We start from the raw sequence: 21,520 nt of genomic DNA, 5'->3' as shown, positions 1-21,520 counted from the left end.
ATATAACTTTTACATCTTTGGTTGATCCAACTAACATAGGTGTATTCTTTCTAAAAAAAATAAAAATAAAAAATACTCCGTAAAAAAACTGACATAGGTGTACTACTGATTGATAATATTGGGTAATTATACATAACTAATAAATTATTAGGTAATAGATCAATCTTCCTCAATTCCGACTGAAAAAAAAAGTATAATTCCAACATTAGATAAATTTTCCCCAGATCAGTTTGTAAGAGCACGGATTATAATGTGATAATTACGTGTTAAAATAAATAATGTGATAATTTTTTCGGTACACTTTATAACCTTTAGCATCAGCCGACGTTTTATCTCTTAATCACCAAACATGGCTAACAGTGCACCCCTTCCCATAAACAATTGAACCAAATTAAGCACTCCATTAATGAGGGATGGTTAGAGCTTTCCTCGCAATTCTAGGAGATTACGGAATCGATTCACATCCCCACCTGGCTCTCTAAAACTCCCAAAAAAAAAACAATTAAAAAATAAAAAAAACAACCAATTCCGACTGAAAATCAAATTCCTGACCATCATTCCTCAAATTCTCCCTCCAGTGTCCATTCACTATTACTTTCCTTCCTCTCAAATCCTCTTTCATTCAATTCAATTATCTTTAAATACACCACACCATAATTAATCATCTTTCTCCAATAAATCAAAATTTAATTCAATTCCTTTTAATTTAATCTTCAATTTAGGCTTTTCCTTTATTCCATCAAATTCATGGAAGAAGACAGAATAAGAGACCTCCCAGATAGTCTCCTCATCACCATACTCTCTTTCCTCCCTATCAATACCGCTGCCTCTACCTCCGTCTTATCCCGCCGTTGGCAATACCTTTGGACTCACGTTAACCACTTCTCCCTCGAAACCGCCTTTGATAATCTCCATACTTTCATTACATCAGTTGATCACATTCTCTCCAAGCTCACCTCCCCAAAAATCTACACTTTTAACCTTCAATTTTTTCTCCGTCAATCAACCGAATCATCAGCGCAATTATCCTCTTGCTTTGTTCCTTGGCTTCATCAAATTTGTCGTCGTGATCCTAAAATAATTAATGTAGGATTTCATCATTCTCATGGATTTTATTCATCACTTTTGTTTCACATACCTACTTGTGTGTTTGAAACTCGGTCGCTAATAGAATTAGACTTGTATTTGCCTGGCTATATCGAGTTTAAGGCGCCTACTACTTTTATCAACCTGCCTAATTTGAAGAAGCTTTCCTTACTTGTATGTGATTCATACTGTTATTTGATTGATACCCTTATAAAGTCTTTGCCGTTTTTGGAAGATTTGAAGTTGTCTATGAATTTAACCGTAGATGTTCATTGTTTTGCTATATCCGCGTCTAATTTGAAGAATTTGTTTATAGGAATGAATGATTGGGGATCCAAAGTTTGTCGATTTGTTATAGATGCTCCAAAGCTGGAGCACTGTGAAATACATGGGTATTTAGCGTTTTATGAATTTTTTACGACTCCAATTGATTTACAAATGGTGCTAATCTCAGTTGAGGAGCCAAGTGATGATGAAAAGGATGATGATTTTGATATGGATTACGAGTATTATAGTTTAATTCTCGGGTTACTTCAAGGGATTTCTTGTGTTAGGTCCCTTGTTTTGATTAGTTATGGTGTTGATATAATGAGTTATCTTAATGGTTTGGATGGAATCGACGTGCCAATCTTTAGTAATTTAATTGATCTAAGCTTATACAATGACACTCGGCCTTATGAAGGTCCAATTACCAGGTTGTTGCTTAGGCAGCAATAAGAGGCTACAATCATATATGATCTGATGAACCACGACGATAATGAGATCAAATTGCTATGTAGTACAAGACATTTTTAGGAAATGCTACTGTTTTGGAGCAGATTCATACACTGTAATTGAGCTCTAGGGTGGAATGGTCATTGCTTCAAGTTCTGATTTGAGAAATATTTTGCTTCAATATGTACTTTGATATGAAATTGTAACTTATATGACACTTTTGTGTAATCTAAGTTCTCAAACACTGATTAATTTATTGTCTTATTTGTGTATATTATATGATCTGGGAAAAAATGATCTGGTTTAGTCCGTTGTGATAGTTTTTCCTAATTTTACATGTAGCTAGCTTTTATCAAGTTTTTTTTGCATCATTAAAACATTTTTGTAAATAGTTTTTACTCCCTCCGTGTTTTTTAAGTGTTACAGTTTGACTGACACATAGTTATAGTGTTAAAAAATTATAAAAGAAAGATAGTGGGGTTAATAGTTTATTGAAATTAAAAAGTAATGAATGTGAGAGGAAAGATATAACAAAAAAGTTGTAGTGGGTTTGAGTGAGGACCATGAGAAGAGAGAGATATAATATTTTAATGTAGTTTTTTGCCAAAAAAGGAAGTGTAACACTTAAAAAAAATACGGCAGAAAATGGAAAGTGTAACACTTATAAAAACGCGAAGGGAGTATAATTTTCTTGAAATTGCCATGTATAATAAGCTTAATAGGTGAGTTTGATTCCTTTAGGACTTGTGAAAAACTTGTGTGAACCCGAAGTTGTACATGTACGCAATTGGTTTTGTATTGAACATAGTTTTCTCTTATTACCTTATAAAAACACAATCACTTTTATTTTAACATAATGACCATTATTTTAACATAGTGACTTTTTTTTTAAATTAATAAACCGACTATAGTATTCCTATTATAAGTGGTCCAGAATAAATTAATGTGAATTAGGTCTATTTAAGAGTTTGTACCATTTAGGTGCAGATTGTCGTTTTCACAATTCATGCAATTATTTATGATTGCCCGCGTAAATGCTTTGTGTAAATACTATCGTTTCACATTAACAGATTGAGTTAAGCGCACACCTTACTTGCTTGCTCTGGATTCATACAGTGCGTATATTATTTGGTCTTTTATTTCCGTAACTCTGTATGACCGTATATTAAGACTTAGAAGCCTAAGAACGCCTCGCCTTAGAGTTATATAGTATATACTCTTCCGTTGCACCCTTGGTTTATTATACCTTTCCTATATTAAATTTATTGGCACGCCAAGAGTGAGGGATAGCTCAAGTGGTTAGAGCCCTCCTCCCGATTTTAGGAGATGACACGTCAAAAAGTTTATCTTTTATGAGTTATATAGTTTAATCGAATAAAACTCTAAAACCATATGTATCTTTTCTTTGAAAAAAATCAAATTTTTATCCTTATATTCTCCTCTATATATATTTGTCTACTAGACTTGAATAAAAAAATCGGATTGAAGCCTTATTGGAGGATATATTTTGGGAAATTATTAGGATATATTTAATTTCCATAATTTATGCTTAGTATATATTTTATGCCTAGCATATTATCTTTTTGGGATCTTTTGATTATTTCCTAATTCTATCGGGTTAGGGAAACAATGTATTATTTATTGGCTATGGCCATCATCATTGTAATTCAAGCAATGGAGATTATTCAATTTAACATATTCTCTCTAATTTAGCATGGTATCAAGAGCAGGTTGAAATTTTTGTTTTTTTCCAAAAATGGTCGGAGACACGTCTCCATTATTGTCACTTCTTTCCCTCGAAATTACAACCAATAAACCGTTTTCCCTTGGGTTGCAAGGTCAACCTAGGAATTTTTTAACTTTTACCCAACCCAAAGCTACCAATTTCAATGATAAATCTGATAAAAGTTGCAACAAAAGCTGCCATGTGGTGGCCAATTGTGGTTTTCATGAAATCCCTCCACTACAAACTCATTATAATACCATATACATGGTTGAGCACCATCCAGACCCAAGTAATTGGGTTCGTGCTAATGCCGTTTCAAGTGCTACAGTTGAGACAATAACGGGATTGTTCGGCAATATTCATGTGCCCGACAATTATTTGAAAGGAAAATTTGATGTTACCTCTTGGATCATTGACACAGGGGCAACTCATCATGTAACCGGAGACAAATCTTGGTTGTTCGATACGCAGGGTTTTGAGTGTCCTGTTGGTCTTCCCAATGGTGACACCGTATTGGCTTCTTTAATTGGTTTTGTTCGTTTGTCGGACAAGCTCACCCTAACCGGGGTTCTTTATGTTCCTAATTTGAGTTGTAATTTGCTTTCTGTGTTCCAAATTAAAGATGAGCTTAATTGTACTGTCCAATTTAACTCTTATATGTGTGTTGTACATGATTAAACAAAGGAGTTGATTGGAACGGGAACTAGGATAGACGGACTATATTATTTTAGCAATTTAGATTCGGTGAATCATGTTGATGTGGGTGAAGCAAGGTCGACCTTGGAGTTGTGGCCCCGTCGAATGGGTCATCCCTCTGAAAAAGTGGTTAAGTTACTTCCTCATGTCAATGGAAATAAACATAATCTTGATAAAGGGTGTGAGGTATGTATGCGTGTTAAACATCCTAGAGATAAATTTCTTGTAAGTGATGGTAGAGCTTCTAGGATTTTTGAGAAAATATATTGTGATTTGTGGGGTCCGTATCGACATGTCTCGTCGTGCGGAGCTAATTATTTCTTAACTATTGTTGATGATTATTCCCGAGCTGTTTGGATTTATTTGTTGGTTGATAAAACTGAGGTTTTTAGAATGTTTTTAGCGTTTGTTGCAATGGTTGATAGACAGTTTTCTCAAACCATTAAAGTTGTGCAAAGTGATAATGGCACGGAATTTAATTGCTTGCGTGATTATTTTAGTGCTACCGATATTATTTTTCAAACCTCTTGTGTGGGGACTCCACAGCAAAATGGGAGGGTCGAGAGAAAACATAAACACATTCTTGAAGTTGGGAGAGCTATGAGGTTTCAAGCCAAATTGCCTATTTATTTTTTGGGGGAGTGTGTCCTTACCGCTGCTCATCTAATTAATCGTACACCCACTCCCTTGTTACAAAATAAAACACCTTTTGAAATTTTGTTCAATAAATCACCCTCGTTTGATGCAATGCGTACATTTGGATGTCTTTGTTTTGCTCATAATTAGAAAACAAATGGGGACAAATTTGCAAGTCGAAGTAGGAAATGTGTTTTTGTGGGATATCCCTTTGGGAAGAAAGGATGGAGATTGTATGATCTTGAGTCGAAAGTCTTTTTTGTGTCTCGTGATGTGAAGTTTGTTGAGGAAGTGTTTCCTTTTGGTAACTCGGATGATGTAAACATCGATGCAAATCACTGTGATACGGGTGAAGATATACATGTTGATTTTGATGAATTTGAATTGGGGTATGTTGAGAATGAAATCCTTGAAAGTGAGGCCATGAATGCTACGTTGGAAATAGAGGAACCAGCCCACTCCGCAACCATCCCGCGGCATATTGCTACAGACCGCAGGGGGCTGCGAAGTCCTCTGCTCCACCAACAGCCACGGACCAGCAGCAGCAGGCAGAGGCGACCCCTGCCCAACCATCATAGCAGGCAGATTCTGCCCCTGCCCAACCATCACAGCAAGTAGAATCTGCCTCTGCCCAGCTAACACAGCATCAGGCAGATTCTGTCCCTATACGACACAGTACAGCAGCGGCCGAGCAGCACAACAGTCGCTCGGTGGCAGCAGATTCAGTTCAGGATTCCTCCGTCAAGCATCAAATGGTCGAGCCCTTGGGTAAAGGTCATCGTGAAAAGATTCCCTCGGTAAAACTCCGTGATTATGTGACACATTCTGTTTTTGCTAAAAGTCTGTCTCCGTCCTCTCTGTCATCCAACACTCCTTCATGTACGCCTTATCCTTTAGCACACTATATAAATTGTGACATGTTTTCTGTAAACTATCGAAAATTTCTTGCTGTTGTTGTTTTGGGAAAGGATCCAAAATTTTTTAGAGAAGCCATGAAATCTGAAGGTTGACGACGTTCTATGAAAGAAGAAATAAGGGCTTTGGAAGATAATGGGACTTGGACATTGGAGCATCTTCCTCCTGGTAAGAAAGCTCTAGGTTGTGAATGGGTGTACAAGACGAAATTCTTGTCTAATGGTGATGTTGAACGTCTTAAGTCTCGATTGGTTGTTTTTGGTAATCATCAACGAGAAGGCATTGATTATGGTGAGACCTTTGCCCCGGTTGCAAAAATGACTATTGTCCGTGCTTTTCTTGCTATAGCAGTTTCAAAAAATTGGGAGATTCAGCAGATGGATGTTCATAATGCTTTCTTACATGGTGATCTAGAAGAGGAGGTGTACATGAAATTACCTCCAGGTTTTGAAAGCTCAGATTCGAGTTTGGTGTGTCGTTTGAGAAAGTCTTTGATGGGTTGAAACAAGCTCCGAGATGTTGGTTTGCAAAACTCACTACGGCTCTAAAAGGGTATGGTTTTATTCAATCTTACTCTGATTATTCTCTTTTCACATACACTAAAGGCAATGTTCAGATTATGTCTTAGTTTATGTTGATGATCTTATTATTTATGGGAATGATTCCGCTGCATTAACTGTGTTCAAAGCTTATCTTGGTGATTGTTTCAAGATGAAGGACCTTGGTCCTTTGAAATATTTTTTGGGCATTGAAGTTGCTCGTAGTAAATCAGGTTTGTTTTTGTGTCAACGAAAATACACCTTGGATATTGTTTATGAAGCAGGGCTCTTGGGTGCGAAACCAAGTGGTTTTCCGATTGAGCAGAACCACAAGCTTAGTCTTGCTAGTGGTAAGTTACTTGAGGATCCTGAGTCTTATCGTAGACTAGTGGGGCGGTTGATTTATCTCTCTGTGACTAGACCAGATTTGGCATATTCTGTTCATATTCTTTCTCGGTTTATGCATGAACCTCGGATTGAGCATTGGGAAGCAGCTCTAAGGGTGGTTCGTTATTTAAAGGGTACTCTAGGATAGGGTATTTTGTTGAGTGCAGATAGTGACCTGACTTTGCAGGGTTGGTGTGATTCAGATTGGGCGGCGTGTCCTCTTACTCGTCGTTCGTTGACTGGTTGGCTAGTTTTTGTTGGTAAATCTCCTATTTCGTGGAAAACCAAGAAGCAACCCACAATATCTTTCTCTTCTTCTGAGGCTGAGTATAGGTGCATGGCTTCAACCACACATGAGTTGAAATGGTTGAAGGCATTGCTTTTGAGTTTGGGTGTCCAACATCCTAAGGCGATCAAGTTGTTTTGTGATAATCAATCTGCTTTACATATAGCTCGAAATCCAGTTTTTCATGAGCATACGAAACACATTGAAATCGATTGTCACATTGTTCGTGATGCTATTACAGAGGGCTTAATTGCCCCTTCCTATGTTTCCACTAAGGAGCAACTTGCAGATATTTTCACTAAGGCGCTTGGGAAGTCTCAGTTTGATCATCTTCTTTCCAAGTTGGGCATTTACAAACCCATGCTCCAACTTGAGGGGGGTATTGGAGGATATATTTTGGGAAATTATTAGGATATATTTAGTTTCCATAATTTATGCTTAGTATATATTTTATGCCTAGCATATTATCTTTTGGGATCTTTTGATTATTTCCTAATTTTATCGGGTTAGGGAAACAATGTATTATTTATTGGCTATGGCCATCATCATTGTAATTCAAGCAATGGAGATTATTCAATTTAACATATTCTCTCTAATTTAGCAAGCCTCCCTAAAATAAAGATGAACAGCGACACAATTAATGACAGATTAAGCTCGCTTCCTGATTCTGTTCTAATCACCATACTATCTCTTCTTCCAACCAATTCCGCCGCTGCCACCTCCGTCTTATCCCACAGTTGGCGCCGCCTCTGGACACACATCACCCACTTTTCCTTTGAACCATGGAAAGATTGGAGATACGACTATAATTTCCGGGATTCTATGAACACCGTCAATCACATCCTCTTCCAACTCACCTCCTCCAAACTCCACACTTTTCACCTTAATATTCCTAACCCTCACAGTTACACCCTTTTCCCCGATCTAGAAACCGACACGGTGTTAAGGGACGGACTTGCGTGCCTTGTTCCCTTGATTAATCTAGTCTGCCAACGAAACCCCGAGGTTATCACGGTATTTTTTCAAAACTCGTATCCAATTCAATTACATCATCTGCCACCTGTTCAAGTTGTTCAAACTAAATCACTTGTAACCCTAGAATTATATGCAAATATTGAGCTTAAGTTTCCTGATAATCTTGCTGTTAATCTTCCTAATTTAAAGAGGCTTCATATGTATTTGTATGACTCGCAACGTCATGTTATGGCTACGCTTTTTAGGTCTTGCCCACTACTGGAGGATTTATACTTGGGTTTACATTTAATTAATTATTGATATATTTGCCCCGAATTTGAAGAATTTGTATATAGATATGGATAAATCCTCGAGTTTGATTCTTAATAGCAAGTTTGTGATTGATGCCCCTAAACTCGAACAATTCACGGTTGTAGGTATTCTAGCGATTAATGACTTTGTTACAATTCCTAGTAATTTAGAACAAGTCACACTTGATTTGCAGAAAATGGATGATAATGAAGTTTTTCTGAATGAGAGACTAGTGCTATTTCGAGGGATTTCTTGTGTTCGGACTCTTACAATAATGGGTAACTGTGGTGTTACTCTCCTAGATTTTCTTAATAAGGTTGATCTGCCAATCTATATTAATCTGGTTCATTTAATTTTCGACTGTGTTGAACAATTTCACATAAATGGGAGACCTCAACTACCTTCTAGTTGGTTGGCTAAGCTCAAAGAAATAGAGGTCTCAATAAAGATGTTCAACTTTTTGGGTTCGAGATGAACTTTCTTGATGACACATTAAGATTCGCAACAGCTTTGGAGCAGCTTCGTGTTTTTCTTCATCACATAAGTAAGCTTGGCCATAACCCAAATCGTTTTGTAGAGGGCTTTTTCAGTCTCCAAAGAGTTCGCCGAGTTGCAAGATTGAGTTTAATGGTAATATGATTGCTGCTTCAAGTGATAATTACTGTCCTGGTGTGCTATCATGTCAAATACTCGAATAGTATATCTGTAAATTGAACCTCAGCTAATGTGGCTTGCCCCAACCTCTGATATTATTAGGTACTGCAGTTTTCTATTTTGTTTGTGTTTTTTTTAGAAGGATATTGTTATATGCGGGTTGCATGTAAGCATTTAATGTACTTACTTTTTTAGTGGGAATTTATCGACAATTTATGAGTAAATCGGTGTAAATACATGTTTATGAATTGCCAACTCTTTCCATATTTAGCTTCTTATATGCAGGCTACATATATCTTTTCTTATATGCTTTTGTGAGCGCAAAGGAATTAAAACAAATACAAAACATTTGCAAAAGTTATAAAATGTTGATATTTTTTTTAAATCAAAAATATGTTTAAATCAACCTAGTACATGGCAAATTGGCAATTGTCTTTTCTTATATGTCAACGATAATTCACAAGCAATCATAGTCAACGAATCTTAATTGCAAAAAAAAAAACAGATATTTTGTGTAGTCCATATTAACATTAGGAAAACATTATGATCGCTTTATTGATAGGAAAAAAAGTCAATGTTCATGCAAGTTTCTCCCTTAAATTAACTATTAATGTCGGGATTATATGTTTTAATATTTTTTTATTTTCTTTTTCAATCGGAATTGAGGAAGATTGATCTATAACCCAATAAATTAACAATCATACACAATTATCCAAATACACCTATGTTGGATCAACCAAAGAGTAAAAGTTATATACACGTACTACAAACATCTACATTTAATGTGACATTTAACAACCGTACAATTCACCAAATCTCCCAATATTAATTATGAGGAATTCGCGACAATATAGTATTATACCATCATCAATTAACCAAAATGTAAAAGTTCTATACCATATAGATCTATCAAAAGGGACACTTGAGGCCTCAAATATGATCAATAACCAGCATATATAGCATAGCTGTATATATAAAACCGAGTAAATACCTATCAAAATTGCAATCTTGTAAAACATTCCACTGCATATTCAACAAATCTCCCAATATTATACGGAGTAACTCATTCAATTTGCAACAACATAAATCATTCAATTTTATTTTTATTTTTATGTCAATGGTAAGTGAAAAATATGATATGGTTTTCACATCAATAGCAAAGAACATAATTCATGGTTTACGTTTAATTTTGTGAATCTAATAAAGAAGCAAATTTCATAACATGTATTTTCTTTATTGGCTATCTTACACTAGTCTATTTCTCTTTTTCAACTCGAATAATAGCATAGATTTATTTCCATTCAAAATACCGAATAATTAATAAAAGTTGCAATTTATTTTATCATTTGGTATTTGAAAAGACCAAAATGATATTATTACCATCAACCGCAATTTCCTTTTCAATAAATAGAGACAATAAAGAATTCTCATATATACCTTTAATTTCATGGAATCTCCTATTTGGAGATCTTATAATCTAAGCATCACAATCATAATAATTTCTCCTAGCTTATCCATTCTTATACCATGGAAGACGCTCCCTATCAACTTCCAACTCAATTTTGACAATACAGTTAGTAATAATAGGGAAGCCCCAATAGCATTCTTAATTTATCAAATACTAAAGTTTTCACTTTATTTAAAAAATATTTTGTAAAAATATTATAATTTCAGTAAAAATATTTTTAATTCAATAAAAATAAGTTAATTTGTTTGGATATGTATATGTTAATTTAAATTTTAACCTTATGTAATTTCAATAATATAATTTTAATAATCCTGAAAATTGAGTAATTTTCATATGAGTCCCTTTGTTATCTTGTTTAAACATTTGTGTCATTTTGGATTGAACCTTATATTATTTTGCTAAACTATAATGTTATTTTGCTTAAATATTGTGTTATTTATTATATTAGCCTTTTGTTATTTTGTTTAAACATTGTATTATTTTGATTTTAATCATATGATCTTTCTAAGTATGAGGTTATTTGCTTAAATTTGATGTTGTTTTTGTAAAATATAAATTATTTATTATATTAATAAAATATTCTATTGTTTTACCAAAAACTTGTGTTATTTTATTTAAAACTTATGTTACAAAATTTTAGCTAAATAAAAATAAAGAACAAAATCGAAAGAATTATGAAGGAATGAAAATAAAAGAAATAGAACCAAAATATTAGTAGAGATGAATATGATGAACATAACATATGATATTATGTAAGTAATGTAACAAAAAAAATTCAATCAAATAACATATAATTTAAAGAATAATAACATACAAAACATATGATATTATGTAATAGAGGGTGAGGGATAACTCAAGTGGTTAGAGCTCCCCTCTCGATTCCATGTGATTCTGGGATCTCTAAACACCACAAAAAAAAAAAAAAAAAGATATTATGTAACAAAAAGTTTTCAATATTATGTAATAATAACAAATCCAATCATAAAGTTTTAAATCACATGCGCGTACGGAATAACATTTATATTAATTAAAATAATAAGAAGCTTACATTGGAATAAACTTGAAATGTACACAACTTAAAGTACCTCGTGCATAGTAGTATCGTACTTTAGGAGTATAATTTTTTATTTTTTATTTTTTTATTTTATTTTATTTTTTTATTTTTTTGAGGAAGAGTATAAAAGAAATTGGCATGAAGGATATAGTTTTTTTTTTTTTAAAAAAAAATAGTATTAGGATTTGGGCCTAACAATTGAAGTCTAAGGGTAATTTTAAGACGCTGGGCCCAATAATTAAAAATAATTAAGCTGGCCGAAACTCAAAAGTCTGACCAAATAAGTTTTCAATTAACCCAAAATCATCATTAATTTATTTTACAGGTATGAAACACTCTCTCAAAAAACCCAAATACCCCGTGTCAAAAAAAAAAAAAAAAAAAAAAAAAAAACCCAAATACCCTTTTGTTTCAAACTTCGAAGGATATAATTTTATTTTTGGAAGGAAATTTTAAACGGATATATAAATACCGTGTTAAGGAAAGTTTTCCTAAATTAAAAACAAAAATACCCTGCAAATTACCGACTTAAGGTATAGGCGTGTGCTTATTCCTCAAGCAATAACCAATTCGTTTCTATATAATGTACTCTCAATTATTCCTGAATTGTTGTTAACAAAATTAAAGGCAAGATTAATATAAATTTTCTAGAGTAAATTAAAGCAAGGCAATCATCAATGGTGGCGAAGTCACAAGAAAACAACGTCATGATTACTTGCGAGCATCGTCAAGCAGCAACACAACGAGACATGAAGATCATCATACGATACGAAGAGTGGGAGCGGAGGATCAAATGCGGTGAAAAAGATGATGAAAAATCTCCGTATACTCGAAACGAGAAAGCTTTACAAGTATTAGGGTGTTATAATCCCGTAGATTGTGAAGCGTGCAAGAGTAAATTATCGGAGTTTCTAAAATCCGTGTTACACCCTAACCCTGATGAAGTGTTACAAGATTTGTACGAGAATGTTTCGAGTGTTCGACGTATGGTTGTTGCGGAGAAAAAAAAGTACGGGTTTTCTAAGGTGTATGAAATCGTAAACCATGTTGAGCGACATAGTTTGTCGCACAACAAGGAGTGGGTGATCACTTGGGTTGACTACAGGAAGCAACAACAAGAACCGCACCCTTTGCCAGTACGCGCAATGGAGCCGGTTAAGGTGAAGGATGTGTCTACGGAGGGTGAGGGTTTAACTTGTGCTATATGTCTCGAAGGGGTTAAGGGCAAGAAGAGGAAGAGATCCACGTCGATTCAAGATGATGTTCAAGAAACGGAGGCTAATGATGAAAATCGAGTAGTGAGGTTATTGTCATGTCAACATATGTTCCACAAGACTTGTATTGATCGATGGCTCAAGGACTGTGGTCATGATACTTGTCCTCTTTGCCGGATTCTGTTGCCGAAATCATCGAGATGTTGGTTTAATTGGGATCTTGCTAAGAAGAAGGCTTTGGATAATGCTAAGGTTGTTAAACTATGTTATAAGTAATAAGGTCTAGCTCTGAGATGTATGTAGTTAAACAAAGTCAATTGTTAGATTTGAGTTGTATCTTTTTTAGGATTGGAAGTTCCATTGAATTCGTTTGTTATAAATCCAAATATATAGGGATTTAATGAGACAAAAAAATGTTACTCTTGTTGCGCACTTGTTGCATTATGTAAGAAAAGTGCTATTATTAGATTATGAATATATGAATGTTCTTTATTTTATCATAGTTTCATGAACATTAATTTTGTATTAATAATAATTTATGAAAAAAAAAATTGAGGAAATTTTTACATTTAGAGAGAAGAAATTGTTAAAAGTCTAACTCTAAATATCCGAGAAATAATGTAAAAAATTAATGGTGAATATTTTGTATTCAATAATCTCAATCTTTGGTTGATGTTTTTAAGCAACATAGTTACATAGATAAACTCTGCAAAAATGTGTAGTATTTTGACATCATACACCAATTCAAAGGAAGGATATAGAAACATTGTGACTTATTTATTAGTATATATACATATATTTTTTCCAAACAGTTTATGAGTACTTTAAGCTTCAATAAGATAGATTATTAACTGTGTTTATAACACTTACAATAACATGATTCAATAATCAGTACTCAGGTGTCGCAGAGAATCGCGGTTACAGGCTGATACAATTTTTCTTGAATATGGCAGATTCTAGACTCTTTTACACTACAAGTTTAAACAGTGTCAAAATTAACTTGGGCGAGATTTTTACAAGGTTGAAAATATACGTATTTGTGTGAATTATACCAGGCACTGTTCTCATTGATCTCTCTCGAATTCATGTTAGAAACATTTATCTGTAATACATGGCAGTATCTTTCTACGGACAAGTTCATTGTATCACCTCATTTCATTATTGATAGGAAATCCTCCTCTTTGTTGCGTCGAAGTTCAAACAGATAGCAACAACCAACATACATATATATATATATATATATATATATATATATATATATATATGTGCATTCTATCAGCTCTAAATACTACATCAAATCCCTTCCTACACAATCCTCTTTATATAACATAGCAACCTAAAACAAGACTGCTAAACACGATAACCATACTAAGTAACTTCTGGTGTTACAGAATTGACATCCTTGTCCTTCAAGAAAAACACGAGGAACTACTCATAAAAGTGGTAATAACACTAACACTAGTTTTTACTTTGAAGCTGCAATCCTCTGTTTGCTTGAAGGCTACCAAACGTCCATCAGAAAGAAAACAACCAAGTCTCTCAATATACACCTACTTCATGGTATTACTCTCCAGTCCCACCAATATACATCACCTTCTACGGCGTTTAGTGTCCACCTGAAATAGCAGCATTAGTATGAGACCAGTAATAAAGTGATATCAAAAAAGTAGTACAGAATTTAGACATCTAACACAATTAACACAAGACAGGCCAAAACATCTCTTGAGATCATGTAAACACTATCATCTTCTTTAAGACAACCAAAGACCTGAAGAGTTTAACATAGAGAATTTGGTCAACAATAAAATCCCATATTTCCCACCATTTCTTCAGGTCTACAAAAATTGAAAAATCTACTACCATCATTTATAAGCGCGAGAAATAAATGCATTGCTAATCACAACCATTCAAGGTTCACTGAGTGTGGCATAGTAGCTCTTATTAAACAAATAGCTCATGAATGTATGCAAGAACAGTAGTAGCCAACTAGCCAATGAGCAATCTTAATTTTATTAGATTGCACATTGAAACAAAGATACATAGTAAGATTCCATAACTCAAAAGGGAACCAAAAAGAGATCAGAATGTTAATTGATTAGGCAATTTGAGTATCCATTGAAAATCCTAAACGAGTACTGACCCTCTCCCCCAAATACCCACCCAAATGAACATACACACAGTGATCATTTGGGCATTAAGTTTAGACAGCCAAAACAGAGATGGCTGAATCATTAACACCCTAAACTCCCAAAGCAATCAAGAAAAGTGATAGTTTGAATATTCAACATTCAAAGGGAATAAATATTAAAACTATCCAGATCCAAAAGACAAGTAATCTGGTTGTTGAGAAAGGCAAATATACAAATATAAGACTGCAGAAGCTGAAGAATGAAATGATAAAACCAACCTAATTAAAGAAAAATTTTCTTGATACATGCATATCAAAATTAAATCAACAGCTCAATATCCTCTAAATCCTATACACATATCAAGAGGTGAAGCCAGATTTCTAAATTCAGATGGACTGATACTTATAATCCTTATTTAAGAATATGATGTATAATCTCTATAAGGCAATAAGTTTTTTTTTTGGAAACTAAGTGTAAAGTAATAGTTATATATTCACTTCTTAATAATAATAATTCAAACAAATAGTATTTAATTTTATGGTATTACCTACCATTTAGACACACAAAAAAAATAAAAAATAAAAAAAATAAAAAAAAAAATACTCGTAATACTATATTAATAATCAAATAATAAGTATTCTCTTATGAAATTAGTTAGCCCTCAAAGTTAAACATTATCAATAAATTAACACTAAATAGAAGATACATAAATAGTGATGGTAGGTTATGCAGCTATGTAATTGAATCCTCTTTATTTAAAGCAATGTAATTGAATTAAGATCTTCAAAGATAATAAGAGGCAGACATAAATGGAGTGAGGGAAAATAAAAATAGCAAAAAGCCAGCTACACGATTTGAACCAGCACCTCTCACATGCGCGAGGTTTTTATATTTCTCTCCCCCTAACCACTATGACAGGCTGGATGATGTTATGGAGCCATCTAAAAAACGAGGGAGTAGTGGATTTGGGCTGTAAAAGCCAGGCCTCCACCACCTCCCGCCATTATCAATACGATGCATTTGTGTGTACTCATTTCACTATCACCCACATGTCAGCATTAGTCCCAGATAACATGCAGAGACAAGACGATTTTTCAATGATTTTTCTAATCTTCTTATGGTGAATACTGACAGTAAATGTCCAAAATACCACTTCTAGAACTCCGGGATTCCATCCTGGCTACCCATTCCTAGTGACCTATACTCAGCTAATCGACTTCAGGATAGCAGACAATGCATGCTTACACGTTGCAAATCCAGAAGACTAGGAATTAAATAACAAAACAGTTGTTAAAATAGAATACAAACATTTAAAAAAAAAAAAAAAAAAAAAGAAAGAAAGAAAGAAAGCACATCAATGTGTGTTATGAGAATCAGTGATAAGGAGATAAGAGACTAAGGACTACAAACTCACTCTTTAATTAATTTTCAGAAAAATATACTCAGCATCCTTTCCGTGGTCACTACTAAACCACAATCCAAAGGGCTCAAATGCACATCATTATTTTCAAGTTATTTGAGTTCTCGCCTATTTCTTTAGGCTAGATTTGAAATTTAATAGACGAATAAGGTTAAGGATTGGATTCATTAAGGCTTTCATAAAAGCCACTAGATTAGGAAAAGAAAAAAAAAAAAAAAAAAGCATGCAGATCTATCTTTTAGCAGCAAAGATATTGAATGCCCATGACTCATGATACGTCAATTTCATGCTGCCTCCTACATCTTTAAAGGGAAAGAAATTGAATGTGCAGGACTCATGACATGTCCTTCCAACTAGAGGGAGTAAATATGTAAGAAATATCTATGGATCAAAATACTAGTTGGCTTGATATCTAAGAGCATCAAGATTTTCTGCCCAGTAAGATAAATTCATAATCATTAATCATTCTTTTTGCATAGAGTATATTATACTCTATCGCTCTGATTTCCTTTATCCAAAAACAAAATTCTTATTCGTGCAACTAAAGACTTGATATCGACAGTCACAACATATCCAGTATTCAATAGTAAAATTATCATTTAAAGCTGTCTTCCTTGTACTTCCTCTCAAATTACTCATATCCTACAATCGTTTACACTTTCAACTTGATGCTAGGTCTATCACATCATATAGCTAGTGCCACTATTCCAGTAAAGGTTGTCTTTAGTTTACATGTAAAAATCTAGAGGCCAGTAAATTAGTTAGTTTACATGTAAAGAGGTGCTCACATGTCCAAAACAAAACATCTCAACTTTTTACAGCAAACCAGATTTCTCCTTAACCTTAGTGATTAATTCTATTTGTAATTACTTCAGATTGGGATATCTAATTTTATAAGTAAAACAACAAAACAGAATTTCCCATCAATCCATCATTAAGAACACCTAATGTAAATTGATAAAATGCTGTAAATGCTACACAAACTGGTCAGGTACCTTTGTATCAGAATGTCTAGATGCGGCATGTGAATTCTGCAACTTCTTTGGATCATCAGAGGAACAATTTTGGCAATAGAAATTATCAAGTCTTTTAGCTTCTTCTGCCGTCATTTCTATACAAGCAGGGTGAAACCTGATTAAACAAGGCAAAGCTCCAACGGTTAATGAGAAAAGGAGGCAAATTAGGCCAAAAAAGAGCATTTACTGTTTACTACGAATTACAACGATTTTGCCTGTTCATGCCAAATCAAGACATATCAGTATTAAATTCATCCTGTGGACTTAAATCATTATTATAAAAGTTCATTGTAAGATTCAAATCTTAAAAAAAAAAAAAAACATTAATTTATGCATCACCAAGAATTGATATTCATACGCAATAAATACAGAATAATAAATTCTGGGGATGAGATCTTTCCAAGCTTATTTCCTGTTTAGTCTCTGATGACAGCTTTTTAATTTATGGAATAGAAGGTGAAAAAGGCAGGACACTTACTTTTAATCAACAAAAACAGGGTTCTAAAAACTTATAAAACAGATAGCACAACAGCAAATGCAAAGAAATACCACCATCATGACTAGCAAAATTGCTGCATTTCTCCAACAAAATTTGCCAGAAAAGTCTTTACAAGGATTAATTGTTTGGTGTATACATATTATGAACTTATTATCACATCAGTTTCAGTAAAACAGCCGGTAAATCCAACCAAAGATAACAACACCACTAGCAAGATTATATGATTATGAGATCTAGGGAAAGGAGTTGATGGAGGAAAATCAAAACTCCTTGAGTCCTCAAAAAACCTTCATAGGAATTTAAATAGCTATTGCAAGGTGATTTATCAAACAAACCAAGAAAGAATCACTTCTGGCTCTCAGCAGAAAAAGAAATTCTGCATAAATTCAATAAGCATACAGAGGCTTTTTTGGTAATGATTTTAGAAATACCGAATTTAGCCAGTATAGCTTATCGAGCACAAAACTCTGTGCTGCATTTCAGAAGTAAGCCTACAGATATATCAGCGCCCTTCATCTCTTGCTGTAACCCAACACATATCACCTGTCATCTCCGCCTCACCTGGTGAAGTCTCTCACTTGTCATCAGTAATATATACCATCACAATATTAACTTGATCACATGACAAAGCCAATGTTGTGATATCCAATATGATCCATGCACGTAGAAATTAAAACTTAAAGTGGTAAATGTGAATTTCAAAATTAAGACTCACCAATCACTGCATCCCTCGCACTGGACCATCAAATCATCCGGATTGTATGGCATCTCACACTTGCAGTACCTGCAAAAATTATCCCAATCCGTTAAGAACTCGGTTAGATAGAATCTAAAAATTCCAAATAAAGCAAAACATTTCCAAATTTCACCAAGATATGCAGAAAAGTAACCGATTAACCCATCCTAATCCCATAAGCAAAAAGACAATATATCCATCCATTTCGACTGACATACTAATCCACTCCTGCGCAGCTCAACCACATTATAGACAACAACAAATTGCAAAATTTGGCAAAACCATCCAAAACATCCCACCTAAAAGAGGGCAGAAAACACATTTTCACCATATCAGCGGACTAAAATATAATCCAAAATTTCCATAATAGAATCAATTAATAAACTAAAAGTCACCCTCCATTCTGTATTTACCCACTATTCTCTCCACTTCATTTCTCCTCAATTCGCCGAATCAAATCAAACAAAATCGCACATTTCAGCACAATTCAACCACCACATAAGACCACAGCAGCAATACAAAAATATCATCACATTTGCAATCAAAACCATTTCACAAAAAGATCAAAATGACAAAATTAAATTCCCAATTCACCAAATTACACAATCTATAAACATGGTTTTAACAAAATCTTGGATAAATACACACCCAATGAGCTAATTAACCCAATTTCACACAATTTCATTTCCCAATTGACAATCAAATCAAAACCCCCAAAAATCCCTAATTCCCAAAAAATTCAAGAAATCAAAGAAATGATAAAAGGAAAGAGAGAGTACATACACGGCAACACGATCAGGGGTGAAAGCGCCAGTAGCAGAGTTATACTCAAAACGACAGAAGTAATCGTCGTTTCCAACAGCATCAAGCTTAGTATAACTCTTAAAACTATGAACCATACATTTCCCTTCAATAGTATCAGCGCTTTGAACATCAAAATGATCCGACAAGAACAACTCCTTCGACCCATGAAACTGTCGCCGACCACCGATCGATTCTTCCGGCCGGTAATACCAGCGCACGTGAACACGTGCGTTTGTCCCCCGAGTGTCGGACTCAATCCTCTCAACGCGCGCCACGTAGGACGGGCTGGAAGGTTCTGCCGGCCTCATCAGCACGCAGTCTCCGGCTGCACATGAGAGAAAGATGAATGTTAAATTACGAAATTGACCTTGGTTTTAGAGAGAGAAAGAGACTTACGTTTGATGGGTTTGTTGAGGGGTTTAAGGGTAAAAGAGTCAAGGGTGCGTTTGGAACCTCGAGGTCTTCCCATGGAGATTGGAGGAGAGAGAAAGTGTGGATTTTAGAGAGAGAGAGTTTACTCAGGTCATGTGTCGCAGAAGAAGAGCAGAAATGTTAGAGAATGATGAAGAAAAGGTTTTTTTTTTTCTTTTTTTTTTTCTTTTTTTTTTTTTTGTTTTATTGAATAAAAGAAAAAAAAAGTTATTGTTTTGATTTTGGATGGATGTGGATTTTGTGTTTTGGCGGTGAGCGAGAGATCTGCCGGTGAACAAGAGACCGACGGTACTGTTTGTTACTCCGTAATAAAAGAGTGGGGGATTGGGCAATATTGAAATTTACCTTCGGTTGTACTAATCTGAGGCTTCTTTGTTGCTAAGGAGAAGGCCCGATCGAGCTGAAACCTCATATAGTTTTACCCAATTCAGAATAGCAGGTTAGGTATTTTGAAAAGGGTAAGGAAATCAAGTTTGATTCCACAATCTCTCGATTGTGAGATACAAACTTACCTCCTAAACTAAGTTTGACTTAAAAGGGTTTTTTTTTTTCGTGAGGCAAGGTTACTTGCTTTATATGCCCAATCAAGTTCATAAATTCTGATAAATAAATTTATACTCATACACACCCATAACAAATTTGGTATCCAGGTATCAATTACATATTCTTTATATTTGCTCATGAGAGTAAAATGAATTTCACCTCATTTTTAAAATTTTCAAAATAACTACGGAGTAAGATTAAATTTCTTCTCCAAAATTTGCCGAGATTTCTTTGTCACAAAAATTAAAGTTAACAAACACTAGTCTTATTAAAGTCATCATAAATTAAAAAATTTCAAACACGATTAGATTAAAACCAACCACGTACAAATCCAAAAAAATAAATAAATAAATAAATTCGTACAATTCCATGCATCCATAGATACGCAAATTCTCCAAATTAAAATAATTACGCCTAACAATTTTGGCGGAAATCGATCTATTATATTGAAATTTGCTGCTTGCTTTCAAAAACAAAAAACAATGGCATTATTTAAATTGTCTTGCACCAATTTGATCAATTCCAAAGTTATCCCTTCTCAATCATAATTTCGCGATTGTCATCAGCAAGTATTTTCATCACAACTTCCTTGAGCTCTTTGTTTTCTTCATCTTCTTCTTTTCCTCCCACTACATCATCAGCAATACCTAAACAAGCCCTCAAACAATCATCGATACTAGTACTATCGCCTTCATCCTCTTCTGGTCCTTTACAAAAGCCAAGTATCTTTAATTTGTACCGACGAATTACTGCTTTCAAGATTTAAAACACTAGGCAAAATTGTACAATATCATCCGGTATCTGCTATAGAAGAGCCGGTACCGGTCCATGATGTATACTACCTCTTTAACTCTTTCGTGTATAAGAAAGAGTGATATATACGGTTGGTACGTTACATGATGTATCACTGTCCAACGTCGACGAAGAGACTTGAGTTCGGGACTTTCATCCTCCTGAACCACCTCGATACCTTGTTGACTAACGATATCACCTAAAACGTACAACACGTAGTCACAATGAGGCTTGCTTGTCCCAAACTTAGCATCCCAACGGAGCCATGTACCAGGATTAGAAATCGATGTGAAGGGATCATTAGCCGAGAATACGGTGTGTTCGACCTCTAATGACTCGAGGCCTGTAAGCTTCTTGAAAAAACACCGCCCTGATGGATTAATTCGCGGCATATGCAACCGTTGGAGGGTTTCAAATCCAAAATCAAACAACTTCCTGCTGTAGGGAAATTCCTCTTTGGTACCGACGAAGGTTGTTACATGTTTAAGTACAAAATTAAGGATTTTAC

At 34.4% G+C, this 21,520-nt stretch overlaps 3 protein-coding genes across 4 annotated transcripts; 2 read left to right on the top strand and 1 right to left on the bottom strand.

Annotated features, from left to right (window-relative positions):
- Window positions 1–747: 747 nt before the first annotated feature.
- LOC110704880 (F-box/LRR-repeat protein 13-like) lies at window positions 748–1,803 on the top strand. The gene has a single exon (XM_021882694.1). It carries the CDS (start codon window positions 748–750, stop codon window positions 1,801–1,803), a length of 1,056 nt encoding a protein of 351 aa, XP_021738386.1.
- A 5,803-nt stretch (window positions 1,804–7,606) lies between these two features.
- LOC110704879 (F-box/FBD/LRR-repeat protein At3g14710-like) lies at window positions 7,607–8,726 on the top strand. The gene is made up of 2 exons (XM_021882693.1): window positions 7,607–8,185; window positions 8,283–8,726. The coding sequence occupies exons 1-2, from the start codon at window positions 7,607–7,609 to the stop codon at window positions 8,724–8,726; spliced, it is 1,023 nt and encodes a 340-aa protein (XP_021738385.1).
- Window positions 8,727–13,723: 4,997 nt separating this feature from the next.
- Window positions 13,724–20,043, bottom strand: LOC110705135 (chromatin remodeling protein SHL-like). Of its 2 annotated transcripts, none has more exons than XM_021882974.1 (5): window positions 19,642–20,000; window positions 19,225–19,570; window positions 18,421–18,489; window positions 17,186–17,321; window positions 13,724–14,257 (listed from the first exon to the last, which is right to left on the bottom strand). In XM_021882974.1, the coding sequence occupies exons 1-5, from the start codon at window positions 19,712–19,714 to the stop codon at window positions 14,231–14,233; spliced, it is 651 nt and encodes a 216-aa protein (XP_021738666.1). In that variant the 5' UTR covers window positions 19,715–20,000; the 3' UTR covers window positions 13,724–14,230. The 2 variants fall into 2 exon arrangements, 1 of the variants encoding a protein (XP_021738666.1); XR_002508044.1 differs by lacking the exon at window positions 13,724–14,257 and adding an exon at window positions 18,137–18,266 and having other exon boundaries at window positions 17,192–17,321; window positions 19,642–20,043.
- Between the last annotated feature and the right edge of the window lie 1,477 nt (window positions 20,044–21,520).

This window comes from Chenopodium quinoa, unplaced genomic scaffold, assembly GCF_001683475.1.
Source record: "Chenopodium quinoa cultivar QQ74 unplaced genomic scaffold, ASM168347v1, whole genome shotgun sequence".
Lineage (NCBI taxonomy): Eukaryota > Viridiplantae > Streptophyta > Magnoliopsida > Caryophyllales > Amaranthaceae > Chenopodium > Chenopodium quinoa.
The sequence above is the reverse complement of the archived record's forward strand: the minus strand, read 5'-3'. Positions and strand labels throughout refer to the sequence as shown.